This window comes from Chaetodon trifascialis, chromosome 11 (assembly GCF_039877785.1).
Source record: "Chaetodon trifascialis isolate fChaTrf1 chromosome 11, fChaTrf1.hap1, whole genome shotgun sequence".
In the NCBI taxonomy this organism is placed as follows: domain Eukaryota; kingdom Metazoa; phylum Chordata; class Actinopteri; order Chaetodontiformes; family Chaetodontidae; genus Chaetodon; species Chaetodon trifascialis.
Genome location: NC_092066.1, coordinates 12,785,170 through 12,813,104, shown reverse-complemented (window position 1 = coordinate 12,813,104; position 27,935 = coordinate 12,785,170). Strand labels below are relative to the sequence as shown.

The window sequence follows — 27,935 nt, the reverse complement described above, 5'->3', positions numbered from 1 at the left end:
TTTGAACGCAGGAATTTTACTGTATTAATACTTCCATCTCTGGGCACATGCTGACGAATTGACGTAAGCTCCTGCATCACATGACCAAGGCCACGGCATCAAATTTTAATTTTCCCGGAAGTTACCCATGCGACTTGGAGGCGCACCGGCTCCATAGACCAGAAACATCGCATTATGGCCTCGCTCTGAGCCTCCTGATGCGACAGTTGTGTACATACCCAACCGGCAATCCGTCACCATCGACGCCTTGATCATGGACCTCCGGTCCAGAGGCTTTTTTCGGGGCCATCGGAGTTGTCAATAGTACTCCAGAAGTGCTATATTATTTGATTTTGAGCACTGTCACTTTTGCACGCCCGGGGATTTAAACCGAAGTGACAGTAGTGGCACTCACCCCATCTGCCGGTCAGCTAACTAGCTCTAAGTCAGTAGCCAAGAAGGGCATCACTTTTCTTTTGGAGTAAAGGACAAGGAAACTGCAACACCACTACTTTCAATAACAGAAGACTGAACAGAGGCTGATTCCCCGAGTACCCATTTTTACAACATATTCACTACTGATTCCTGGTAAGAACAAAATCACTTGACGGTGGTAATGCTAGCTTGAAGTTCACCCGAGCTTGGCTGCATATTTGTCAAAGGCATACAGGCTAGCTAATGTTAGCTCGTTGACAAGGCCCTGCCGGCTGTCAGTCCAAGCCTCGGATAGCTAGCCAGCTAATCTCGCCTAGAACACGAAAACGAAAAAAACCCCTATTAATTCGAATGTTTTATCGTTAGTTTAATGGTGGTTGCTTAGGTAACTAATGTCGGAGCTGTCTTTGTAGCTGTTTAGCTGAAGTTAGCCTAACGTTAGGTGGAATGACAGCCAGGATCCCTCGTTCTCGTGGCTAATCTTCATTTTAGTGTTTTCACCGTAGGCTTCGTGAGGTAAAGCTAGTTAGCCTTAACGCCTAACGTTTAGTGATTTAAAAGCTGCTTCTGTAGTATTATTCGAGTAGATTGACTTAAATCCTGATAATATTTGCCTTGTTAGAGTAATATTGGTTCATATTAAATGTCATGTTGAAGGTTTCATTCGCTCACGGAGGTTGCTGGGCCTGTAATTAAATACACCTCGTAAGTCAGGGCTGGGCTAAACCGCTAACATTAACCAACAATAGCTTAACTGTAACCTAATCGGTGTCAGTTGTTGCAACATTATTGCTAGAACGGGCTCATTTGCCGAGTTTTGATGAGTAAACATATCTGCCATAATCACAGTGATAAACATTAACGTTATCAGACTGAACTCTGCGTGCGTTAAGGTTAAATGTGGACTCAACGTTCAGCCACGTAGCGTAACTTAGCAAAATGTCTATGAGAGTGGGACACGTAACGTTAGCCGGCTGTTGGCTAGCGATTTAACCTGATTCGGTCGGGAATGCTGCCTTGCTAGCGGGCCATTAAAATGCCTTTCATTTTATGACTTAGCTGAGACACATCGGGAAAGTTTTTTCAGATTACCTGTCATATTTAATGAGGATTCACGGGACTGTTAGCTGTCTCTGCTTGAAGAACGATATGGTAGCTTTGTACATTGATGCCCTGTCTAAAAGAAGCATGGCATTAGCTAGCAGCTAACGATAGTTCCTGTGTCAGCAGGTGGATGGTTCATGACACGTCTGCTATTAGTAATATTCATCAGTTTTTACTAATTTCAGCTCGTCTTAGCGATTTCAGCACATATGAAAAAACTGCACGCAGTTTTAAAACGAATATCGACTTAATGTTATTTGAATTGATCTTTTGCACATGTAGCTAGCACATCCAGGGGGCATTGAAGCCACTGTTAACTCAGTAAATGAACTTTGACCTGAGGTATCCATTTTCTTAAATTCATTCAAAACCGGACCAGTCCAAGTGATTTGGTAACAGTCAAGTGTGAGTTGGAAATAGATCTTCAGACCATTAGAAGTAATCTCTATGAGTATTTGGATCCTTTTAGTTAGTTGGCCAAGTCACAATCATTTATTAATATGTTTTGGGGTTTTTTTTGTTGTTTTTTTTACAGTTAAAGTTCCCTTTTTGTAGGCATGTAGTAACCACCATGACTGTTTCTACTCAAACAACAGACAGTTTTGGGTGGAGGTTAAAACACATGAGTCTATTGCCATTTGGTTTGAGAACAGAATCTGCTAAGGGTATTAACATCAATTGCTCATAACACTACATGCATTAGCCATGCAATATGTAAGTGAGCAACACTGTGGGAGGTGGTAGTGTTATCATAGGCGAAACCACAGGACACACCCTCACTGCCTGTTCAGATGTTGCCTCACTACAGCTTCATATGTTCGCACAGTGTTGTCTCATGTCCCATATGGTTGCACTTACTTCACCTCAGTGCCTTTGGTTAACAGTTGGCTTGTGCTTAATTGTATTTTTATTTTTTATTTTTTTTGTATTTCTTGCTCCTCTCTCCTCTCCAGAAAGGCTGGCAACACAACGCCACCCTAATGCAGAACCATAAAAGAACGTGAAATGAACAAACCACCACAGCCTATAACGGGACCCACTTCTGTCCCAAACCCTGCCCCATCCCCTGGATTGACACAGGTGAGAGCAACTGACCGTGTTGAATCTACACTGTTTTGGTAGGTTAAACTTTGGTAACAGCTATTTTTCCTCCTTTCTCTCCTCTCAAGGCGGCCTACGGCCCTGGACAGCCCCCATCTCTTGTTTTTGCCACCCCTCCACCTCCACAAATGAACTCTGCACCACAGCCAAGACAGGTATTGTTCACAGTATGCCCCCCCCCCCCAGCATTTAGTGTTAGGTATTTGTTTTGCTTGGTATAAGAACCCTCCCTTTCCTACTCTTTCCCAAGATTTCTGACATGGCTTCATCTGCTATAAGGCTTTGGCTAAATCTGTTTGTGTGTGTGTGTGTGTGTGTGTGTGTATGTGTGTTATAACCTATTTGCCATCTTTCTCCTCGAATGTCAACCTTGACTTCTTTCCTCTCTTCTGCTGTCCTCCCAGTTTGCTGCAGGGCCCCGTACTTTACACCAACAGGTACTAACACCCCTCACTGTTCCTTACATCCCCTCTGTCTCCTTAGTATAGTGCATGCTTTCAGTTCAACATGGTGGAGAATTAGATGACAACGCTGTAGTGTTTATGAGATGAGTTCACGTTTTCTGAGGTCCAGTAATATCTGATTCTAGAAATGCATATTTCTGCATAGGAAGATTTTTTTTTCGTTGCCAGGTCATAGTGTTTTCAAAGCAGCGTTCACCCAGGCCTGCTTTATTCATCCTGCACATACCAAGTTTGTCCCCCATGGTACTCTGCATTTGCAAGATATCTTCCCAAGCCCACTGTCGTAATGACAGAATATCCGACTGTGCAATGTAAACTGATTAAAAAAATCATTTACTTTTTTAAAATAATTTTATAGTCAGGTGAAGAATACAGTTTAACATGAAAGTGAATTGATTTTTGGTACCTGCAGCATTCTTGAATTTTTTCCACTGCCGGCATGCTCCTGTAGCCAATGAAATAATTTTTTAACCACTCACAACTGGGACCCAGATGACTTCAGGGGTTTCTGCTTCTATGCGCACCTGTACAGAGATGCATGTGCAGCTGTGGTTGTTTGAGCTTACGGTTTATGGCTAAGAAATATTCTGCTGCTGCTTCTCATACTCTTCCTCCTTACACCTTGTAATCTCAGCCTTCCACATTGTCGCTTGTCTTCATTTTCACCTTAATCTCACTCCCTCTCTTGCTCTCTGCTCATGTGTTACGCCGCTGAAGGGTGGATACAGAGCGTTACAGGTAACCGCTTTTCTCTTCGTCCCCGTATCCAACCCCCTTAACTTTGGCTAACTTCAGCGTTGCAGGGAGACATGACATTCAGTACAGTTTAGTCTCAGTGTAACCCAAGAACTGAACTTGATGTACACTTTGGCAGTCGCTGTGAGTGCATTGCTTTCAGCTGAGGTTAGGGGAGTGTGTGACTGGGTACACACACAGACACAACTAAAACTGCTGCAATATTCTAACACAAAAGGGGTAGGACTGCCACAGTTTAAATGCTAAATGTACACTGAGAGCAACAGGTTTGCTTGTGGTGCGATTCACGCTTCATCATCCTTCATTCTCCCTCATCTGTTTCTAGAGTTACTATCAGAACCGACCAGCCATGGCCACCAGTGCTCCAAGGGTACAGACTAGTAGTGGCCCACGGCCTGTTGGACCCGCTCACGTCTACCCGCCCAGCTCCCAGATGATGATGATTTCCCAGCAGCAGCTGTCTTTTGCTGGCTCTCCTCAGGGTTACTTCATCCCCCCTGGACAGGTTGGTTCACATTTGCAAAAGCCTGTGAGTGTGAGCATTTGACTGATAGACATAATGAAGAGTTTGCTGCATTTGAAAAGAGAGAAGAGTATGTCGCTGTGGAGGTGGAAGACTTTGACCTGAAGCTCTCAGAACTTAAATTGTTCCATCTATTGTAGTTGGTTCTGACTTTTTGTTTTGTTTCTGCAGTACCGGGCCCCGTATATGCCTCCTACTCAGCAGTATCCTGTGACCAGTGGCACAGCAGGCTTCTATCCAGGAACTAGCCCTGCTGAATATCCTGCTTATGGTAAGAGTTGTTGCCCAAAACCCCCAACAGCCAAGCACAACCATACACATGGAGGATTATCAGTTAAAATGGGAGAAATCTCAGACTCAGAATCTTGGAATCTTAACTTTAATTGAGTTTAAGCATCTAGTTTTGGTCCATTTGCGTACTTCTTTAGCCACAAGGTATCGCTGGGTGTGTTGTGGTTTTGCTTGGCTGATTGGTATGTTTTTATGTCTTTCTGGGTCAAAACACTGCTGTATGTGATGAAATGCCAGTTGCATGTGGTCTGGCTTGATTCTGCTTTGGCCTGTGTTCTTTCTATCTGCAGTCTCACCTGACACTGCCTTATAGGTTCCATGAAATGGCTTTAAGACAAGAATTTTGTTCTTTTTCCAGATGTATGTCCATATAAAACATGATGTTAAGGTGGGATTAATAAAGATTTCAAAGTAAAAGGCTAACATTTGAGTATGTTTGCATTGTATGGTCGCAATTATTTTTTTAAATCCACCCCAAACATGCTTCTGACCTGTGTTACTGCTGCAAGTGCTCATCTGTTGAAGGAAGAATGTTGTACACGTTTCCTTTTCTATGTGAGGCATTGAATGAAACCACTATATCCAATTTTATTGACTTATGCACACCCCTGAGTGAAAGGTGGCTCAGTGAACTGAGCTCCATGGTTTCCAGGAAGACAGATGTCATTTTCATTTGAAGATAATGAAAAACAAACTTGACAAAATAATGAAATGCAGCCGATAACACAAGGCAAGAACAAGGTCAAGATGCTGGCTCATTTCATGGGACCTTTTTAACACCCTGCTTCCTCTGAATCCTCTCATTAACTCATTCTGCATCTGTCTCTTCCTGCCCTTTCTCCTTCTTTCCTCCCTCTCCCGTCCCTCACTCCCTTCCTCTCGTTTGCTGCGTTGGTTCAGAGCCCTCTCTTGCTGCGAGGGAGAGGCGGGGTGGTGGGGGGAGAGGGGGCGGGCGAGAGAACGGCCGTCTCTCTCTCCACGGTGCTCCTCTCACCTCCCAGCGCTACCCTGGTGAGTAGTGTGTGTGCTTGTGTGTTGATCAGCAGGCTTTAATGGCAAAAATCTCTGTGGCACTTCCTCTCTCTGCTAGTATGTGTGTGTGAGAGAATATGCTTTTTTTCTTTTGGTAACACATATATATACTTCTATGTGCACATGCATAAAGAAACCATTAATTCTATTCTAAATGTTTTTGATAAAATAGTGGAGCCTTATCAAGATAATTATGGCTGCCTGCAGTGTGCCATTACCAGCCTGTAGATTTCTTGCTAGCTGGGGCGTCTACACGTGGTTCCTAGCTGAAACTCCACTTTCACAATTTCATATGTTTCACATGTATTAAATGATGTATTTCACATGGTTACAATGAAAGCAATCTCAGATTACAAGTTTCTTTATAATCATAAAATGGCATAATGTTAACTGTGTTTATTTACTACGCAGAAGTTTAACATGCAGCGTCTGTCTGACCCTCAGTCTGGATGTGAAAGTCATTTCTAAGAAAGCCTGTGTCTTAACCAATTTCACAACAGTGTTTTTGAGACTGATAACTTTAACATGCACATGTTTGCTGACCACAAATTCTGTGGTTTCTGTCCTACAGTTCAGATCGGCCACCACAGTAATGGTGGCGTCACTAAAGTGGACAACGGATAAAAAAGGCCGCAGATCAGTCTATATGTTGAAAATATGTAAAAGTTTGTGCTTTGTTGAAATCTTGATTTGCACAACTCGATGCAGAAATTGGTTTTTGTGTGCCTACTAAAGACTTTTTTGTGTTAGGGTCAAAATATTAATAACCCTACACCCACAAATCCCACTTACTGCCTTACAGGGTTCTCAGAAAAACACAGCTCAAACAAAAAAGTCTTGTGAATCCTGAGTGAATCCTGAGTGAATCCTTTAATTAATGTAAAGCTGTGTCTTGTGTCATTTTCTTTACATCTGTTCTTTCTCTCCTTTTTTGCCTTTACAGCAGGAGCATACTATCCAGCCCAGCCGCAGTACTCTCCATCTGTCCAGCCGGCACCGGTCATGATTAACCCCGCCCAGCAACAGCAACAAGCCCCGCCTCCTCAGCAGCCACCGGCACAGTCACAAGGCCCACCAAAGAGGGAACGCAAACCGGTAGTGTGTCACAACAAAAGGCCAGCGCGCCTCTTGTCTGAGGTCAAAAAGAATTGAATGGACAGAAAGTGTATTGTCTGTGCAATGTGGAACTTTCTCTTTTACCTGAAAATAACAATAGTATGTATTATGTTGGGCGGCAGCTGTAGATCAGCAGTGACTGGATCGTTACATACAGTTTGTATTTTAATGTTAGTTACATGTTTTGTGGAAACTTGAACAATATTTACCTTGTCTTCTGATAGATAAGAATACGAGACCCTAACCAGGGCGGGCGCGATATCACAGAGGAGATCATGTCAGGTGGAAGGTCCACCACCACACCAACTCCCCCACAGGTAAGAAAGCTTTTGGGAAGACTGGTTTCTGTTAGCTGATTTAAACTCTGAGCTGAAGCCAGCATGGGTTTACGCTTAGTGAAAGACAAAATTGTTGGTCGAGTTACTGATTCCTGATCCTAAGAGCGAATAATGACCTGTTTGTGTAACTCTGGCATAAAGATATAGTTTTTCTTATTTTAGAAATCTAAATTTCTATCAGATATTCTGTACTGACTTCAGGTGTTGTACATGTGGAAAATAAAGTGAAAAAGGACGGAGGTCTTATTGGTGAAACTTGTGTTGTAAAAGTACATTTTCAGTCTGCAGTTTGACTTTTATTTTGTCTACATTGGTAATTGGCTTGTCTGAGAATGTGGCATTTTTTTCCAAAAGTGGAATAAAAAGGGATTATTTACAGTTAAGTGTTTGGGATTGAATTACGACGTAACTGATTCATAAACATACAGCCTGAGCAGAGCATCACTGTACCAATTTAGGAGAAAAGCGATGACATTCAGTCAAAGGCAGCACTGTCAGAAGACAAAGCACAGCTCAGGAATACTTTCCCTCCAGCTCCCAACTTATTTATTTTTCAGAGAGGTGATTGCATGTTTTCACATCTCCGTGCTAACGTCTTATTATCAGCACAAACCTAGCATGGAGTTTCAGTGAACTAACAACAGAAAGCCAAAGCAAATACACGCAAATGTACACTGATGTTTGACCTGTGGTTATATTTTTAGGCTAGTTTGCCATTACTTGCAAGTACAGTGAGTTGGCAAACAGTTGTAAACAAAATGCTATACAGCTCAGCCACAGGACAAACTACAGCCGTCAGACTGACCCAAGAGTTTAATCGACATGTCTGTTTGATATAGTCTCAAATGAAGTGAAAAGTCTGACATAAAGATGGTGAGAATGGTTGCAATCTGTGTGTTTTCATGTCATTCCGTGCTTAAAAGAATATTGTTTTGTGACTGTAGGCCTCCATAGCAGATGCAAGTCCTGCACAGACCAATGGGGAAGTTACACAGCCTGTCACTACAGTGGTGAGACGAGGTGAGTGCATTTTCTCAGTTATGGTTCACCTGAAAAATGAAAGATAGCTGTATTCCAGCTGTATTTTCTTATTGTGATTATTTCATGTGTTTCACTGCCCAGATGAAAACATGGAGCCCCCTGCTAGCGCTGAAACCCCACCACCTCTTGCCATAGCAAATACAGAGCCTGTGGTGGAGGCCAAACAGGAAATGGACAACCAGATGACACCGCCTGCTGAGTTAGCTGCACAGTCTGTAGCCCCTGCAGCTGCTATTGAGGTGCCATCTCCATTGATAAAGGACCAGCAGTCTTCCTCTTCCCTTTCTCCAACAGCAGCATCCACTACACCTCCTGCTGAGACCATAAGTAAAGTTGATACTAAAGTTGCTGACACAGTAGACGCTCCTGTCGGCCCTTCAGCATCATTATCAGCACAAGACGCACCTGTCAAAATGGTGGAGCCACAGGATGCCCCAGCCCCAGCTGAGAAGGCACCAGAAAAGGAGGAGAAGAAAATGGAGGAAGAGAAGAAATTGGAAAAAGTGGAGCAGGAAGCCAGCACTAAGTTGGAGCCTGCAATTGAGGTTGCAGCGACAGTTACCCCTGTTAGTGTGGCGAAAGAAGATACGGCCACAAAGACGGCAACTGAAATCTCTCAGCCTCCAACCACTGCACACGAACCTGCTGCTCCACAGACCGAGAGCGCTGCCCCGAGCACTTCCCCTGAACCTGAAGCCACACCGGCTGAAACGGCAGAGCCTCTTCTCCCCAACGGCCTTCCTCAGGAGACTGAGGTACTCTCTGAGGACATGGCATTTTCAGACACTACACCCCTTGACAAGCCAGATGCTTCTCAATCTCAGGAATCTACGCCTGTGGCTAAAACGGCAATGCCAGCCCAGGAAAAGGAAGAAGAAGAGGAGGAGGAGAAAAAAGAGGAAGAGAAGAAGACCGAGAAAAGTGAGGATGCCCCTCCCACCGCTGTTACCTGCCCTACAGAGGAATCTACTACTATGCAAGGTAGGATGGAGTTTTTGTTCTTGCCTGCATTTATGGTTGTCACGTGTCTCCTGAAATTTTAATGTCGATGTCCTTTTTCTTGAAGCTGCTACGTCTGTGCCAAAGAAGAGGAAGAACATGAAGGAGTTCAACAAGAAAGAGGCCATTGGAGACCTCTTGGATGCCTTCACAGAGGTGTGTATAGGTCTGGATGATAGCAGGAGATTTAAATGAACACGTGGTGGAGGTGTTTAAGTGTCTGAGCAGTTTCAGCTATATCAAAAATGTTTTGGGTATTTTACTCTCTCTGAAAGAGTAAGTGCGTTATTGTAACTCTCACCTCTTCCTCTTCTGTTTGCTGCAGGAGCAGAGCGCCAAGCCTGCTTCTGAACCCTCATCCACTCAGGCAGACCCCGTCCCTGTTGCTCCAGCTGAACCTCCCGTTGAGGTTGCAGATGAGACCTGGGAGGAGAAAGAGGACAAGCAGAATGCAGAACCCGACAGGCCTAAAGCCACACCTGAGCCAACTGGGCAGAAATACCAGTACAAAGAAGGTAGGCTGAGACGAAGATTGTCCAGAAATGGCACTATTAAAAATGTGTCACTGATGGCAACAGTTGCTATTTTGACATTTGAAATAATTCTTGCCAAAAAGCAGATTCCTGCATGAAGATGGTCAAGCATCCGCCCTCTCAAAGTGTCCTGTTCCAGACTCTGTTTCCTTGCCATCTTCAGTGCTACAGAGCTGTACATGTAACTCTTAGCTCTTTCATTTTTACATTTAATCTTCTGCATTCACACATCTCCCAGAGCAATGGAAGCCGATTGACCCAGAAGAGAAGAAGAGGTACGACAGGGAGTTCCTCCTGGGCTGCCAGTTTATCAGCGCCAGTATGCACAAACCTGAGGGCCTGCCTCTCATCAGTGATGTGGTCTTGGACAAGGTAGATGATGCTTTACGTTATTTTGCTGTGGAGTGCGATGACAATTCAGGTGTGACGTTAATGACAAATGAGCGCATATTGATCTGAATTCTGCATGGAAGTGAAGCATTTATTTTACTGAAATAAACCTCATTATCATATCTACTTGCTGCATGTATCATTGTGATGGTGACAGAGAATTGGCTCTTGTCCTGTCAGTGTTTGGTAGTTACATATTTGTCACCGAGGTGATTTATTTTAACTTCAGGTAAACAAGACTCCACTGCGGCCTGCTGACCCAGCTCGACTGATGAATGTTGGTCCTGATTTTACTCCTTCGTATTTGGGAAATCTTGGGAGCAGATCAGTGGGAGGACCACGAGGCCCAGTGAGTGAATCTGTTTCTTCCCTTTCCAGGGTGGTTCATTACAAAAGGAAATTATTGTCCCTTTTTCAGAATCATAATTATGGTAATCATCATAATTCAGTGTGTTGTTTTTTTGCAGAATGAGGTTCCTTTTCTAACTTTGTCAAAAAATGCGTCCCACTCCTTCCTTTTAGCCACCTGGGCCACGTCGTTCCCAGCAGGGCCAGAGGAAAGAGCCCAGGAAAATCATCAGCAGCATGTCACTCAGCGATGATGTGCAGCTCAACAAGGCTGAGAATGCCTGGAAGCCCTCGACTAAGAAGTCTGCTCGCAGCCGCCCGGAAGAAGTCGCAGACGATGATGCCGAACAGGTCAAGACTCAAGAGCTATTCAAGCGTCTGCGTAGTATCCTCAACAAGCTGACCCCTCAGAAGTTTCAGGAACTGATGAAGCAGGTGACAGAGCTGACGATAGACACAGAGGAGAGGTTGAAGGGAGCCATTGACCTCATCTTTGAGAAGGCCATCTTAGAGCCCAACTTCTCTGTGGCCTACGCTAACATGTGCCGCTGCCTTTTGGGGGTAAGTCATGTGATTGAGTCTGAGTCTTGTGCTTTTGTTGTTTGCTCCAATGATGACTTCTGTTTTGTGCCACGTGTCTGGGCCACTGAATGTTCATGATGGTATTGAGGAACTGATGGAGCATGCTTGAATCATTCTTCATTTTCTATTTAACATTTTCATAATCATGTTTTGTCACATAATTCACAAGATTAATAATGTATATTCATTTTTAAAATATAATTCAAGTGATTTTTTTTTTCTTCCTTCCTCAGTTGAAAGTCCCCACCTCAGACAAGCCAGGAATTTTTGTTAATTTCCGCAAAGTGCTGCTCAACCGCTGCCAGAAAGAGTTTGAAAAGGACCAGGATGATGATGAAATCTTTGAGAGGAAGCAAAAAGAGTTGGAGGCTGCCAAAGATGTAAGAAATGTGATCCTTTACTGTCACTGTCCCAACGACACGGCTTTGCTTTATTTAGAGTAAATGGATTATTTTACACCACCCACTAAGTAACGTCCATGTGTATCTGCCATCAGGAGGAGGAACGTGAGCGCTTGAGGGTGGAGCTGGAGGATGCCAGAGACCAGGCCCGCCGCCGGTCACTAGGCAACATAAAGTTCATCGGCGAGCTCTTCAAGCTGAAGATGCTGACGGAGGCCATCATGCACGACTGTGTAGTGAAACTACTGAAGAATCATGATGAAGAGTCTCTGGAGTGTCTCTGCAGGCTCCTCTCCACGATTGGCAAAGACCTGGACTTTGAGAAGGCTAAAGTAAGTGAAGCATTAACACACAAACAGATGGAAGTCAGTGATGGTTTATGAAACATTTACACATTCAACCATCTTCTCCGTGCCAGGTGTCTGAGCTACTGATTATTACCTCTGCCACAGAGGCCGTGTTTTCTGTTCAGTTTGTCAGCAGTGTTACAGGAAAATCTACTGGTCCGTTTGTCATGAAACTTGCTGAAGCGTGTAGCATGGGCCAAAGAAGAACCCATTAGATTAGAGTCACGTGGCGGATACGTGAATTATTTTTCACTTTTGTTAACATTCAAGATAGGGTGTGTGGTTAGTGGAATAAATGGCATGCATGAAAGTCCAGTAGATGGTAGTTAATAAGTGACGAAACACAGTAGAAATACGATGACTCCATATCACAGTCCACATTCACAGGTACCAGTGATCCTTGGGGATAGCCGCCACATGTAGCTGCTCAGACTTAAACAGGAAACAGTCATTATGGAGTGCTTTGGGCCAGCAGTTTCATGAGAGAACCAATGCAGTTATAACTAAGATATGCCTAGGAAAACATAAATACACACAACATGCAACTAATTATACTAAGTTGCATCCAAAAGTGAAATTCTAATACTATTTGCATTATATCCAAGCATATACATAGTGGCTGTGTTTGCAGATTTACATATCATAGACAAGTGGACTATGGGCCTTGGCGGAGGTCCAACTGCCAAACTAGTTAGTGATGGGGTTGAGCTGAGGATACAGTCCCCTACCTAGAAATCAGTCTGACATTCATTTACACTTAACATTTTGTAGCCGCAACTCATAAAAGCTGCTTTTTTCTGTGTCCCCATTAGCCTCGTATGGATCAGTATTTCAACCAGATGGACAAGATCATTAAAGAAAGAAAGACCTCATCCAGAATTCGCTTCATGCTGCAAGATGTCTTGGACCTCAGAAAGGTAAATATTAAATAATCCATAGCAAGATATTACAATAAAGAGCTGATAAGCATTTATGGTAGTGACTAATGCTAAGAAGTATTCCTGAATGAGCAGAATTGTTTTAGACTCTGTGTAATAATCCACAGGTGTTATGAGGCACATGAGAATCCTGAAGGGAGATATTAAACGACAGACTCGGACTGTTGTATAACCATCTACCATCTGTGATCCACAGAATAACTGGGTGCCTCGTAGAGGGGACCAGGGTCCTAAAACAATCGACCAGATCCATAAGGAGGCGGAGATGGAGGAGCACAGGGAACAGATCAAAGTCCAGCAGCAGCTCATGTCCAAGAAAGACGGAGGAGGCAGAATGGGAGGGAGCATGGGGGGCCGAGGCCCTCACACACCAGGAGGCGGCAGGACTAGCCAGCCCCAGGATGAGGGATGGAACACGGTGCCCATCTCCAAGAACAGACCCATCGACACCACCCGCCTTAGCAAGATCACAAAGGTAGGGTCCAAGCAACAAAGCTTTCACCACATTGCTAAAATCTAAAAATCTTGGTATCTGAACCTTCCAGCTCCAGGTTTTCAGCCTGTTATCTATGCAAGGCTTTAAGCGCAGTGCCGGTGGCCTTTTTAGATTCCAAAATAGATAATTACATGTCAGTGGAAAACGTTGTTGCATATTTTTGCATTGTGCACACTAAGAACTCGCCCGAGCAGTCAAGAGCTTTTAAAACTGTCTGAAGTTTAACCCTATGATTTGGGACTTGGATTAATATGTATGTAACTTCTGCATTTCCCTTCAGCCTGGCGCTCTGGACTTCAACAATCAACTGTTGGCTCCAGGGGGAAAAGGCATGTGGGGGAGCTGGGGCAAAGGCAGCAGTGGAGGAACCGGAGCTAAACCAGCAAGTGGAGAGCAGGGTACAGACACCTTCTTCACAAAGATAAGCGTGTTATTGAGTTGTTTGACATGGGTGGAGTGTTGATCTTTCCTTCTCCTCTTTGCAGATTCTGGTCGTTCAACTACCAGCACCCTCAACCGCTTCTCAGCCCTGCAGTCTGGTTCATTGTTGTCTTCAACAGACTCTGATCGCAGAGTTCCTCAGAGGTATTCAGCAGCTGCGGATATTGTCTCATTTTGTGAAATCTCTTTAATTTCTGGATTCTCTGTTCAACCATCTGTAAACTAGATCATATCAACCCTCAATAATACTTATATGGCAATGCAGAAATTTGAACGCGTTGTCTCACTTACAACCTGAAGGTCAAGCTCCAGCCGTGAGCGTGGTGGCGACAGAGACAGGGGCGATCGCGACAGGGATCGCTTTGACCGATTCGATCGCAGTGAGGGACGGGAAGGCCGTGACGACAGGAGCGGCCAGAACCAAATCACCAAGAGAAGCTTCAGCAGAGAGTCGCAGGAGCGCGGCGGGAGGGGAGGAGACAGCCGGCCCTCGACTGAGCCCGTGCGTCGCGTGGCCAGCATGACCGACGACAGGGACAGGGGCAGCAGGGACAGAGGAAGCAGGGATAGAGGAAGCAGGGACAGAGGAAGCCGAGACCGAGGAAGCCGGGATAGGGGTCCAAGCAAAGATCTCGCAGGTGAAAAATCCGTGGAGCAAAATGATGTGACGTACATACATAATGGTGGTAGTTGAGATTTGGACGCCAGATGTAAGAAGAATGATGTTTAGCATGTCCCTTTTTTTTTCCTTCTCAGCAGTTAAGCGAGAGAGTGCCCCCACTCCTCCTCCTTCTCTTCCAAAGCCTGCCATGACTGAGGAAGAGGTGGAGAAGAAGTCGAACGCCATCATCGAGGAATACCTCCACATAAATGACTTGAAGGTACAAATACAACACCATGCTCACTCGCGCTTAAAGGGTAATTCTGGCATTTTTAGACCTGGGCCCTGTTTTTACATATTTTGGGGTCTAACAGAATAATAGGCACAAAAGTTTTGTAATTGGTCCAGTCGATCGCCTCAGCTGGGAGCAGTGACATGCACTGCAGTGGTGCAACATGTAATCCTTGGAGGCAAATGTACGTTCAAAGTACAATAAAAGTGTTTGTTTTCACCTCTGACTGGCTCAGGTTGTTACAGCTGACAATTTTATTGAAAGGACCCCAAGGTGACAAACCTCTTTGTTAAAGAGTCAGATTCTTTTTGTTTAACCAGAAAACGCTGTTATATCACTCACTCTCCAAAAACAGTTTACCTTGCAGAACACGAGTTGGTCTGCCACTGCCTCGATTGGTTCGTTTGTGAAGAAAAGAAAATTCATAGATTTTAAGTTTACGTTTTTATGTTCTCACCAAAGTCACACAATCGAACTATCAAACTAACCAATCAGGAAGTGGCAGAGCAACAACTCCCATGTCCTGCAAGGTAAAATGGCTGTTTTTGTCAAAGGAGTCTGGTGGGTTTGAACAGAGCGATATGTAACAGCTTCAGTTCCTCATTGGAGTATGCTGTCTGAAAAGGTCTCTCTGTGGAGATCCTTTCCACAATGTTGACACTTATGATAACAGTATGAGCCTGTCTTTGGCAAAAATTAGGACTTTTAGTGGACATACATAAAATGGGCACATTTGCTCCCATGGACTACATGGCTGCCGGCCGAGGCGATCTACTGGCCCGATTCCAAATCTCTTTGTACCTTTTAGTCATTCTGACCTGAAAATATGTAAAAAAAATAAGGCCCAAGTTTAAAAATCCTTGAATTACTCTTTAAATGCATTCATGTTATCAGCCTTCACAGCAAATACTTGGTATGTGAAACTGCCCTGATTAACATCATCTTGTATGTCTTCTTCCTCTGGTGCTGTAGGAGGCTTTGCAGTGTGTGGCAGAACTCAATAGTACCTCGCTGCTCTATGTGTTTGTGCGGAACAGCGTGGAGTCGACACTTGAACGCAGCACCATCGCTAGAGAGCACGTGGGCCTGTTGCTGCACCAGCTTGTAAAGGCAGGAACATTGCCCACACTGCAGTACTACAAAGGGTGAGCGTTGAAGAGGAAAAGCATCATCACACTGTGTTCCCAATGTCCCAATGTCACCTCTGGTGCACCCGGATTTACCTTTGACAGATTCATTTGAGAACATTTCGGTTAACGAAGGCGTGTTTTCAAGTGAGGCTGAGTGTTGTGTTTTTTGGGACTGTAGGTTGGAGGAGACCCTGGAGGCTGCAGAAGACACGGCCATAGATATACCTCACATCTGGCTCTACCTGGCTGAGCTCATTACCCCCATGCTCCATGAGGGAGGCATCCCTATGGGACAGCTCTTCAGGTGAGCTTACACGCAAGAATAATTTAATCCAACAAGTCCATGCAAGCCAAGGTCCTTTGGACTGAGGTGTGACAGAAGCTGATACCCTTGATCCAAAGCTCTCATAAAAAGCATTGGATCCTCTTTGCAACACCATTGATTTCTAAGCCAGTGAGACATAAAGCACCATTTTCAGTGTTTGGCAGGTTCCACTCTGCCTGATTAGACAGTCCTCTGAACTCACTGTAGTACCTGAAAGATGCTCTAATGTCACCGACAATCAGCCTGCTTTATTGCCTTGAGTGTAACTAAAGTTTTATTGACTGTGGTAATAAATGAAGCAACAGAATAATAAGACAGTGGAAAGCCTAATTCAGTATCATTGTGTCTTCAGGGAGATCTCGAAGCCTCTTGTGCCTCTGGGGCGGGCCGGTGTGCTGCTGGCACAGATCCTCAAGTTGCTCTGCAAAGGAATGGTCAGTCCAACATGAACTGAACACTGCTCCCATTGCATCCTCAAAATCCTCAAACTTTGTGCACTTTAACGTTTTGATTGAATGTTTGTTTGTTTGTTTGTCCATCAGACCCCTAAGAAGGTCGGGGCCATGTGGACAGAGGCTGGGCTGAACTGGAGAGATTTCCTGCCTGAGGATGTAGATGTCAACAAGTTTGTCACTGATCAGGTCTGTGGGCTACAGTAAAACACAAACAGCTAAGAAAAAACAGGGGAAAAAAATCTGTTTTATTAAATCACCTACACCTCCAAAAGATGGAACTGTGACTGGAGGCCGTGGACCATCTGCTGCACGGCTTTGGTCTTGGTTTCAGAATTGCTGCTCCCCTAATAAATAACAGATGGGACTTTTTCTTTCCTTTTCACAATGTTTTTTCTGTTTTGGGTTGTTTTGGTTGTTTACATTAAAAAAACATTGCACATTGACCACTTACAAGATTTTCTCATTGTGCTGCGTGATGTAGAAGGTGGAGTTCACCACAGGAGAGGAGACAGAGTCAAAGGAAATGGGTAAGAAGAAGGTCCTCAGTGGAGAGGAGCTCAGCAAACAGCTGGACCGACTCCTGCAGGACAAGGCCAACAACCAGCGCATCACGGACTGGGTGGAGGTGTGTGACCGTGCTTGTGATGTGGTTCATGTTCTTTATGTCAGCAGGTTTTTGAAATATTCAATATAAAGGTTGCATGAGTAATTTATGTTTCCCCTGTCTTTTTTCAGGCTAACTTGGACGAGCCACAAACTGCTTCCAACCAGTTTATACGAGCATTGATGACATCAGTGTGTCAGTCTGCCATCATTTGTAAGTATGACTAATACAGCGTATAGAAGCAAGGGCTGTCTGTCTCTGGCTAAAATCATCCTGTTAGTGTTTTCATCTCTCATGAATTCTCCATGGGGGAAAATGTTTCAGTGCTGCAGACATGCTGATGTTTTATCATGATTAACTGTACAGGAATCACAATGCGTGGTTGATTTTGCAGCCCTGCAAAGTAAACTTTTTTTCATAGCACACAAGAAGTTAAATCTCAATTCATGGTTTGTCTGAACAAAAGTGTCTGTTGCTCTTCGTGTCAGGTGACAACCCCTACAGGGTGGATGCACCGCAGATCGGCCTGAGAGCCAGTCTGCTGCAGAAGTACCTGTGTGATGAGCAGAAGGAGCTGCAGGCCCTTTATGCCCTCCAGGCTCTGATGGTGCACATGGAGCAGCCAGCAAGTGAGTGTCATGCTACTAATCTACCTGTAGGGTGCAATAACGTCTCAGGTGGATATGATACGTTAGCCCTGCACCAGTCATTGTTTGCAGTTCAGTTAGCAACCTGACATGGCAGAATGGAGTCAGCCGCCTTTGCAGCTAATCTCTGTAAACACTTATCTGCATTCATATGTTTACAGAGATTTAAATAAAGCTAATATAAAGCCAAAATCATTGTCACCCAATTGCCAATGGATTCTGAGATTGCATCTCAGCCACTAAATACAAGTTAAGGACAACAGCTGTGTGATTGGTTATACTGACCTTTAAAATGAGACGGGGAAAGTTTGAAGTGACAGGAATTTCTGAACCTCATTGCTACACGTCCCCTGACAGTGAGCAGGTAGGTGTGCGTCATCGTTTTGCACCAGCTTAAGTTTTTCCCCGCACACACCAGAACACCAAGCCGGCGTCAGAGAGAGAAAGATGCGTTTTTGAATTTAAGCAGCTTAATTTCGAGGTAATCTTCAGAAGATTGTCTTAAGACCCTTCTGAGTGCACTTGCTGCTAACTGGTGTTTGAGGAGTCGAGCTGCCTCTGTGACTGTGATGAACTGTAGTCCCTTTCTCAATTGCAAATGCAAAATAATATGAGGTGACCAGGGAAAAGCCAAACTCAGGACATGTGCATCAACATAAATCACTTTGCACTGACTGAAGGAAACTTAATGGGATATTTGTTTAACAGCCTCAGAAATAACGTAGATAACATCAGTGTGCAGCTGAACAGGATGAGCTGTTCACTGCAGGGCTGCTGGAAGGCTTGTGTCATCCTGCTTCTCCTCCTGCAGCAAACTGTGGGTGTTGTATAACCGAGTGCAACAAAGCCACCGGTCTTTTCATTATCAGTGCTCGATCAGTAATGGCCTCTGCCGTCTGTCTCTGCAGACCTGCTGCGGATGTTCTTCGACGCCTTGTACGATGAGGACGTTATTAAGGAGGAGGCCTTCTACAAATGGGAATCCAGCAAAGACCCCGCAGAGCAAACGGGCAAAGGCGTGGCCTTGAAGTCGGTCACTGCCTTCTTCACCTGGCTCCGCGAGGCCGAGGAGGAGTCTGACAAGGAGTGAAAGACTGGACTGAAAGCTGCCGCCCCCCTTTGGCAAGGAGGGGGCTCTGCAGGCAGCTGCGGAGAGTCGTGGACAATATTGCCAGAGAGAGGCAGACTCGAAATCAATCCTCAATGAGGATAAATTTTTATTATGTTTTCTTTTTCTTTGAGGGATGGACTCAGAAAAACAATCATTTCTCTCTACCCTCCCTCTCTCGCTTCCTCATTATTTTGCCACCTGCTTGTGACGGCAAGTGTCCTCATCAAATAAACTTGAAAACTGATTCAGCAGGATTGCTTGTTAACGAGGTGTGAAGTATCCCACATCACTACAAACTTGTTTTTTTTTTTTGGTCACGATAATACAAAACCAACAGGCTGCTTTTTTAAAATGGTTCTAGATAATGGTAATGCCTAACATCCGATCTGATCAGCCAGAATAAACAGCAGGGCGTGTGGTGTAGTGGGTTCCCTGATACGTGGGTATCATCATGCCATCGTGTGTTCAATCCAGACTCCGCTCTTACGTCTTTGTCCCTTACTGGAGTGTGCAGCATGACTGAAGTGTGTTTCTATAAATGATACAGCGGACGTTGATAGACGAACCAACATGAACTAATATTAATTTGATGGATGGAGTTTTTAAAGCAAATGTCGTCTATTTTCTCTTCCTGTTCCCCACCATGAACTTACAAAGGACAGAAACAGAGGACTGATGTTGACCTTTGACCTTGACTACTAGGGGGTGGTCTTAATGCTTCCTCAAGCCATCCTCTCCCATCCCCAGTAGCGAACCACACTGACTGACTCTTCATCTTTACCTCTTCTATACTTAAACTGTCGTAGAGGACACTTAATGACCCAATCACCATTAAAACTTGAAATCTACAGAAAATTGACTTGATGAAATATATAAAGTTAAAAAAAAAAAAGAAAAAAAAAAAAAAAGAACACAGAAATGATCCGAAAGCCTTTTCTACTTTAAGTGGAAACTTATTTCAGGAGCGTTCTGTAAATATATAATAATAATGATAATTACAAAAAACTTTCTTCTTTTTTTTTTTTTCTCCTCATTTTTATTTTTCAAACGTTAAATCGCTGATGTAATTGCAGTGTGTCCTTTTCCAACAGAAACCGCAGTTGTCCAGATGCAGAGAGGTGCTTTAGATAATCCATTGATTATTATTAGTTGTATTGGAATTTTGTAAATATTTTTTTTTCTTTCTTTTTTTTTTTTTGCTTTCTTTATTTAAGAAATTATTGCTTCTTTTGCATCGGAAACTGGAAAGATGAGGTAACGGAACATTGCAAATAAAGGACTTATTAAGTTGCTGAGCAGAGTTTTGCATAAGTCTGTCTGAAACATATCGTGGAAGAGCTGGACGAGGATCTGCGCTGATCCTGACCTTATTAAGAGGACGGTCATCATATCACCAGTCCACATAAAACACAAGTTTGTCAAGGTCATTATAAAACACAGCGGGCCGTCGACTCCTCTCAACCACTGGTCTCGTGAGCTTTACAGAAAAATAATTCTGAAGAGTTGCAGGCAGCGAAGTCTTTGAAGATGGAGCAGCGCTGTCCTCTCAGAGCTTTGTGTCAATGGGAGGGACAAACTTGGATTGATGTCTCTGTAAAGGTGGTGTCCTGGCTGGAATAACCGTATAAAATATCAGAGAACAAAAGGGAAAAATGTCCATCACAAGTTGCCAGAATTAAAATTTAGTCCAAAAGCAGCCCCACAAACCAAAGATATTCAGTATACACCAGAAAATGAGCAAATCCTCACATTTAAGACAAATCTCTAGCATTTTTTTTTTTTTTTTGCTTGATAATTGACTTAATTATCAAAATGGTCCATTTAGAAATCAGCTGATCATTTCAGCATTAATGTCCCAGATCCAATCAGTCCTCCTACCCTGGCCTCAGTTTAATTGTGTGATAAATTAATTTGTTGTATTTTGATTAAACACACAATTATGTGGAAATATGCTCCATGTAAATGAAATATGGGTCTTAAAACAAGAGTTTGACACATGATAAAAGTCACTGTATGCTGTAGTTTACCCCACCTTTTTAAGCATCTCTAAGCAGTATTTCATATATGATTTATAACACACTTTAATGTAGCTGTGAGCAGTTTTAAGTCTGTTAATGTATTTGTATCTATAACTATAATCGCCTGTAAAGCACCATTACTGGCTGCTTCTGTATTAAATACAAAAAAACAATTATTACATGTGTATGTAGCTCATATTAATGCACAGTAGGGAGCTTAAACTTATTCGCAGCTCAACAAATGACCCCAAACCAACAGTGACTGCAGGTTTGAACCTCGCTGCTGCATGTGTTTTTATTTCCAGGTAAGTCTTTATTTGTGTGTATTGATGCAGGTTACATCACCGGACAAGTAAGGTCAAGTTGGCATGATGGCGGTCCTTTTTTTCTTTCTTTTTTAATCACAGAGTTTTGGATCCTTGCAGCATTTCCTTGACATCAGACTGCAGTAAATTTCCACACCTGACCCTCCAGGTCCGCCCTGCGCCCTGTGGAAGCTGTTTACCAATTGACTGCGGGTGTTTGAGCTAAAATGCAAACCAAAAAGGACAAGTGAATCAGCTGCAGTGCTCTCCAGGGCCAAAGCTGCAGGTTACTGTATCTTGGCTGCATGAGGAGGAGGAGGAGGAGGAGGGGGGATGTGACACCGCCTTGCGTTGATGACGCTCGCCATCGGGAGACATTTGGACAGCCTGTGTAACCCATATACCGAGCAACAAATGGTGCGTCTGTGCTGGAGACCTGATGCTGGAGTTGGGAAGATGTTTCCGCCGACTGCGTGGCATTAATGAGCCACTGCAGAGGCTGCAGCGGGAGGACAAGCCGCGCGGTGTCATCTGTTGATCGGATTGGAGACAATTAAGCGCATTATCATGAGCCGCCGCGGTCCGACTTCCAGGTAGGTGCCTCGAGTCGCCGTGAGGGGAAACAAAACAAGCACGCGAGCGTCGCTCGAGCCGCGAAGGTGCGCATGAAGGGCAGTAGGCTCTCGGCATGTCCGTGGTTGTTTGTGCGATGCAGGTATGGAGCTATTGGTATGCAGATGGAGACTTCAGAGGTTGCCAGGAGACCCGCTGCGGCATCCGCGCCTCTCGCGCGTTATTTTCCCCATAATTGCAGGCTGCAGGCCTGCACCATCAATGGCGGGGTGATGTGTTCTCCAGCCGTTCTTCTGCTGGTTGAATATAATCATTTCCAGGGGGGGGGAAATGCAGCACTGCAGCTCCACCATTCATGTCAGATGCAGACTGGCTGCAGGCGAACTGGCTTCACTCGATGCCACTTGTTGGTCTCATAAAGTCACATCACTGGCTGTGTGCGTGTCATCCTGTTCAGCTCAGCACACACACCAGTCTGCCTGTGCAGGGAGTGGACAAAATAATTCAAACACCTCGAGAAAAAGGACTTCAAGTAACTTCATCACAGCTGTTAACTGCTGAGGATGGATGCCATTCAGCAGCATTTGTCAGCTGTGGCAGGCAATCAGTATGTTAAAGTGAGTTTTCAAAAGCAACATCACACAATGAACAGCTCCAGAGAGGCCAAGTCACGTGCAGGTGTACAGGTTTGGAAATATCAAAGGGAGCAATCTCAGAGTTCAAGTAATGTTTGTTTTCATTAATTCATCTCCCAATTATTCTTCTATAAATGATTTAGTCTTTATGAGAGTATTTATCTATATTGTTGTGGTTGTAAGTTTCAATGTCAAATTATCGTATTTTTTATTTTGTCAGACACACACAAAAAATATTCCATTCACAGATAATACTGGATATTTCTGAAGAAGTAACCAGTGAAAATTTGGCATTTTTGCTTGAGAAATGACTTAAACCACCAAGCATTTGTCAGTCAGCTGACTCATCAATGAACTGATCTTCAGCACTAAACACTGCGTCAACAGATGAACAGAGAGTTTAAACCACATGACATGTGTGACCTATATACTGCTCAGAGAACGGTGGGGGTCGGGACCCCTCTGTTGGGCCACAAGAGAGTGCCAATGAAAAATGTTGTGTGTGGATTTTTTTGCTCTTTACTGGTCTAGCCTGTAATAATTACCCAAATCAGACTATCAATCAGTTTGAAACCTGCTGCTTTGTATTGAGAAGGATGAGGAGGGAACCACTGCTGTGTTGGTGGTGACAAATGCTGCTAACTGGCCTTTGACCTAATCCACGGCTCTAACAGTGGCTGCAGTTGTTTATTTCAAAGTAAAAGCTGATGTCCATTAGGTGACTCTTATTTTGTCAGCATGCTGTAAGAGAACACGCTCCAGGTGAAAACATTATTTTTTTATACGCTGGTCAATTCAAGTCTTCTTTCAGGAAAGAGAAATGTCCAAAAACACACATTTAGGTTTTTACTTCAGTTCAAATTACTGTTCTGGATATTTATGCAAATGAGCACATTTCTAATAGATGTAATGGCCTATTTGCATATTTAACAATAGAATTTCAGAAAACTTCTAACACAAAAATTGATTGTCTTAATGTTACTGGGGAAATTTCCAGTACTGCCAGAAATCTTCCCTTCAGTAGCGCAAAACTTCTTTATTTTTTATTCCTGTCTATGTTCTGAAGGTTTTTAAGGAAGGGTTTGTTTATATATTATCCACAGCCTGATGAAAGTGCATCTTATTCCTATAAACAAGGCAAAAACTGAATTTTTTAAAATTGCTGTTGAAAGTGTTATTTTTGTCTTTGGAGTGATAGAAAGAGATGTCCAAAGTTCCCTCTATTAAAACCTTTGACTCTAATATGTTGAGAAAATGAAACAAGAATTGTGAACCTGGCTTTATCCAAAGTTCAGATTTCTGTTCAGAGAACGTGCTCATTTAATTGGGTAATGCATCAGGTGCTTATGTACAAACAAACCTGGAATCCAAAAAAACTAAGTGTCTTTGCGTCAGCTGGGGAGCTTTCATCTATTTGAACCTTTACTCTTTTCACCTGCAGCGTCTCCCATTCAGAGGCGAGCTGTCCACGGCGCTGTAATCAGAGCCGTGAGCCTTGCAGCGCTCCTCATGCCGAACATGTGGCGCGTTTATCAGTGCTGAGCATGAGTGACATCCGCGGTGCTCACAGGTTTGCAGATGAAGCTCGCCTCTGAGGAGTGTTGAACGTCAGCCGGTGCTGCGAGAACCTCATATCACCGCCTGCTGGCTTCCTTTCTTGCCCGTGTGCCTCTGACACACATTTCCTGTCACTTTTGAGTGTAACATAAGCATCTGACTCCTCTTTCTTAGCTGCTTTGGCAGCCAATCTTCTTAAGGATATCTGTCAAGTCAGGCAACATGTTTCCTGCTTGTTGAACCACTCACCTGCCCTAAAAACAAGACATTTTCCAAGCTGCCCCCATGTTCTGCAGGCACACAGTAAGTTGACCCCCCAGATCTGCTAGGTGCAGCCATATGTGGATTTTTTGAGTCACTTAGGTAGCAATATCACTTTTAATAGGGATCAGCAGCTTTGAGGTGAGCAGGCCTGGCGGGAGCTGCTTACCAGAAGCTGGTCACGCGCCATATGTTTGCCCGGTCGCATTGAGACTGTCACCGCTGCCCTCAACTCCCTCAACCCCAACCATTCTAACCGGTTTCACCGGCTTACTGTGGCTTTAGCATCTGTGCAGTAAATGTAGGGCATAGCTGTTTGCTTGTCTGTGTGGTGGTTTAAACCAGTGAGCCCAAGCTGTGACTTTTAGTTGTGCTGGTTTGCTGCGCTGTGACACCATCTCTGCATGTCCACAATGAGGCTGAGTAACAGGAGTAGAGAGAGAAGGGAGAGACAAAGGGAGGAAGAGGTAGGAAATGTCCTTTTTTACATTATTTATTTATTTTTTTTAATAAAGCATTTATTTTAGCATGGAGGCCACAGTCGTGTGTTTGTCGATGTGATTCGTATTTGAATTTGAGCTTTTCACTTCAATGCTATTAGAATGTTTGCACAAAATCTCACCGTGTCAATATTGGCGCAGTAAACATTTATTGGTTTTGGGAGATGTTGAATTAGATGAAGAGAGGTGGATGCGACACACAGATGTTGACAAAACGGAGCTTATTTGCTGCTTTCGTGCGTTGGTCCAAAAGAGGGTTTGCTCAAATCTAAAATCTTCATCTTGCAGGTGAAACTTGAGGAGATTGAAATGATTCCAAAGTCAGGAAAATCTCCAGCAGACTCGAGGAAAAGTGTCGGCATCCATGAGTTTGCAGCACTTGCCAGATCCTCCTTAAATGGTAATAACTTTTTTTTTTTTTTTTTTACTTTTTGTGCTTTTATACTGATTAAATGTGTTGAATTTCTTGAACCAGACTCTGACCTCGAGCTCTCTGTCTCTCTGTCTCCAGGCATCTCTCAGGCAGTGAGGGACCATGTGACAAAGCCCACCTCCCTGGCTCAGGGCCGGGTCGCCCACCTCATCGAGTGGAAAGGTTGGCCCAAACCTGCCGACCCACCGCCGGCTGCCCACTCCCACTTCAGCTCCTACTGCCACCTGACTGAAGGAGAGAAGGAGGCTCGGTTTGCTGCAGGTGTGACCTTTAGCCAAGGATATGTTTTGTATCCAGCTTTTACTCGCTGGTGTCTGCATGTTTTTGTTTGGGCATCCTCTTACTTAGCCGGGTTTAGCTCTGGCATCATCTCCTGGCCAACTCCCACCTTCTGTCATGCACCTAATCCCCTAAAACTGCTGTATGTCGGCTGTTGGCTCCACCCACCGCGCTTTCTTTTGGGTGGTGCCTTGTCTTGGCAGCAGATGGTGGCCTATTAGACACTGTCCCGGAACACTTCACTGCCCACCAACAGTACAACAGCTCCTGTCGCTTTGCTGTGACTCATCCTCTCTGGCGCCGGTGACATCGGTGTGGTTTGATCAAGAGAGAGAATGGGGGGGTGGGGGTGGGGGGATACTGTGCATCCTGTGCATTATAAATCTACTGTATGTCTTTTTAATTCACATCTTTATCAATTCTTCTAAACGTAGATGTTTTTTCCTGCTTTTTTTCGATCGCAAACGAAGAAAAGAGCTGGAAAATTAATTGTTTGAGTCACTTTTCAAGCAAAAATATGAAACATTTGCTGAATATTTTAGCATTTTGGACTTTGGGTCAGACAAAATGAGAAATTTGAAGACGTAACTTCTGGCTCTTGGAAACCGTGATGAGCATTTTTCTTAGTTTCCTCATATTTTGTAGACAGCAGATAATTTGCCAGCATGGTGACTCAATGGTTTGCACAGCCAGAACGTTCAGGGTTTGATTCCCGCCAAGGGCCCTTTGTATTCTCCCTGCAGGGGGTCCGTCCATTAAAAGACAAATCTGTAGTCTGTAGATTGTAAACCAGGCATGTCCACACTCTTCCACAAAGGGCCGTGTGGCTGCAGGTTTTTCCTCCAACCAGTCAAGAGGATGCAGTCTGACCAATCAGCTGTCTGAAGACTGAGATCAGCTGACGAGTCAAGTCTGGTGTGCTGCTGCTTGATTGGAAAGAAAACCTTCAGCCACTCGGCCCTTTGTGGAATAGTTTGGACATGCCTGTTGTAAACTCATGAGTCTGACCTATAAAATTGATAGGAGCCGGTATAGGAGATACCATATGACAATGAACTCTGGAACAATCAGATTTCCCTTGTCTTGCTCTGTTTGATACATTCATTCAGTGATTACAAACTAATTGAATCCGTCACATGACAAACATACAGGATTCCTTTGTTTTCCAGTCTCTCCTGTAATCTGTACTTTCTTAAACACGTATAAACGTTCAGCCATTCACAGAAGTTGCTGCATTAATTTAACGGGCCTGTTGTCCTGCTAGGAGTGGCTGAGCAGTTTGCCATTGCGGAAGCAAAGCTGCGTGCCTGGGCATCCGTGGACGAGGACGAGGACGAAGACTCCAACGACGAGGACTCCCACGCTAACGGACAGGCTTACACCTTGTCCAGCCAGAGCTCAGGTATTCACAGTTGCCTCCATTTCCTTCATTTTCATCTCATTTCATTCACCATCTTCATTTCTGCATCATCGCTGACAAAACGCCTCATCTTCCCACCCCCTCCCCAACTTATCTATCCATCCCTCAGGTGTTCTGACTTTTTGCTCCTCCCTCAGACGCCGGCACGTCCAATCCTATCACAGGACCGCCATGCCAGCCTGAGGCGGATGGCGGTGAGGCGCCGCCCTCCGACAGTCCCCTGGGCTCCAGCAGCAGCAGCCTGCTCTGTGGTAGGCCTGCATCTCATAATGACCCACATTCATCCCAGACCAATTCACCTACTTTACCCAGCGACTGCATGAGTCCCTTCCTGGAGGAGGAGGAGGAGGAGGAGGAGGAGAGGCCGGATGGTCATGAGGAGCAGCTGGCTCCTTTAGAGGACCAGCACGGCGAAGGCTGCATCTACCACAAGCCCGAGTGGAGGCCTCGGGCCAGGAGCAGCAGGTTCGACTCCTGCTACTCCACCTCTCACTCCGAGTCTCCTGGAGAGGAGGACGAGGAGGATGAGGAGGGCAGCGTGTTTCACGAGGTCCGAGTGTGGCACTGCAGCCCGAGAAGCTTCTTCTCTGACCGGGCCTCCTCTGGAGTGGCGTCATTCGATGAAGAGGAGGAGAGGGATGAGGTTGAGGAGAAGAAGGAGGAGAAAGAGTTTTTGATGTGATGTGTCGTCCATCTTTATGTCTCTTTGAGTCCGTGTTGATTCTGGATATGACATCGTCTATTCTGCTTTCACTGTTAACATCTGTCCTCCTCCTCCTCCTCCTCCTCCTCCTCCTCCTCCCTCTGATCATCTCTTCTTCACTCACTGCCTTCTGTCTCCCATCCTCCTTCAGGCCTTCCATGCACTGATCCACCGTTTATGGCTGCTGTAAACAGTATATATATATAATTGTATATTGGAGAGTTAAACCAGAATGTAAAGCTGTTGTTCCAACTGAGTTTTGTACATTTCTGTGAAGAGTCATGTGTTGCTATCGCATTGGTTTTCTATGGATATTTTGTAGTGCTGTTTTTTCTGGGTCATGCTGCGTCATGTGGGTTGGGCTATGTTTGATACTGAATGTCTGAATGTCCTGCATATATAAAAATGAGGTTTTTTTTGAATGGAGATCT

The 27,935-nt window shown here is 44.4% G+C and overlaps 2 protein-coding genes and 1 non-coding gene across 9 annotated transcripts; all 3 read left to right on the top strand.

Moving 5' to 3' along the window:
• Positions 1-131: 131 nt before the first annotated feature.
• eif4g1a (eukaryotic translation initiation factor 4 gamma, 1a) lies at positions 132-20,115 on the top strand. 6 transcript variants are annotated; one of them, XM_070973439.1, is made up of 33 exons: positions 132-567; positions 2,472-2,598; positions 2,688-2,774; positions 3,024-3,056; positions 3,801-3,821; positions 4,165-4,344; positions 4,534-4,633; positions 5,554-5,664; positions 6,629-6,780; positions 7,026-7,118; positions 8,084-8,159; positions 8,262-9,161; positions 9,247-9,335; positions 9,505-9,694; positions 9,951-10,084; positions 10,332-10,451; positions 10,625-11,011; positions 11,266-11,412; positions 11,529-11,765; positions 12,593-12,697; positions 12,915-13,193; positions 13,495-13,612; positions 13,700-13,799; positions 13,956-14,293; positions 14,415-14,536; positions 15,521-15,693; positions 15,857-15,982; positions 16,356-16,437; positions 16,546-16,644; positions 16,940-17,083; positions 17,194-17,275; positions 17,551-17,691; positions 18,618-20,115. In XM_070973439.1, exons 2-33 carry the CDS (start codon positions 2,524-2,526, stop codon positions 18,797-18,799), a joined length of 5,223 nt encoding a protein of 1,740 aa, XP_070829540.1. In that variant the 5' UTR covers positions 132-567; positions 2,472-2,523; the 3' UTR covers positions 18,800-20,115. The 6 variants fall into 6 exon arrangements, with proteins under 6 accessions (XP_070829540.1, XP_070829546.1, XP_070829542.1 ...); XM_070973441.1 differs by lacking the exon at positions 3,801-3,821 and having other exon boundaries at positions 427-567; XM_070973443.1 differs by lacking the exon at positions 5,554-5,664 and having other exon boundaries at positions 427-567.
• On the top strand, positions 11,056-11,132 carry LOC139339764 (small nucleolar RNA SNORD66). The gene has a single exon (XR_011602892.1). It is a non-coding gene; the product is annotated as a small nucleolar RNA SNORD66 (small nucleolar RNA).
• Positions 20,116-21,302: 1,187 nt separating the features above from the next.
• Positions 21,303-27,930, top strand: fam131aa (family with sequence similarity 131 member Aa). Of its 2 annotated transcripts, none has more exons than XM_070973560.1 (5): positions 21,303-21,736; positions 24,958-25,069; positions 25,181-25,363; positions 26,646-26,783; positions 26,939-27,930. In XM_070973560.1, the coding sequence occupies exons 2-5, from the start codon at positions 24,979-24,981 to the stop codon at positions 27,481-27,483; spliced, it is 957 nt and encodes a 318-aa protein (XP_070829661.1). In that variant the 5' UTR covers positions 21,303-21,736; positions 24,958-24,978; the 3' UTR covers positions 27,484-27,930. The 2 variants fall into 2 exon arrangements, with proteins under 2 accessions (XP_070829661.1, XP_070829660.1); XM_070973559.1 differs by lacking the exon at positions 21,303-21,736 and adding an exon at positions 24,450-24,636.
• Positions 27,931-27,935: the final 5 nt, after the last annotated feature.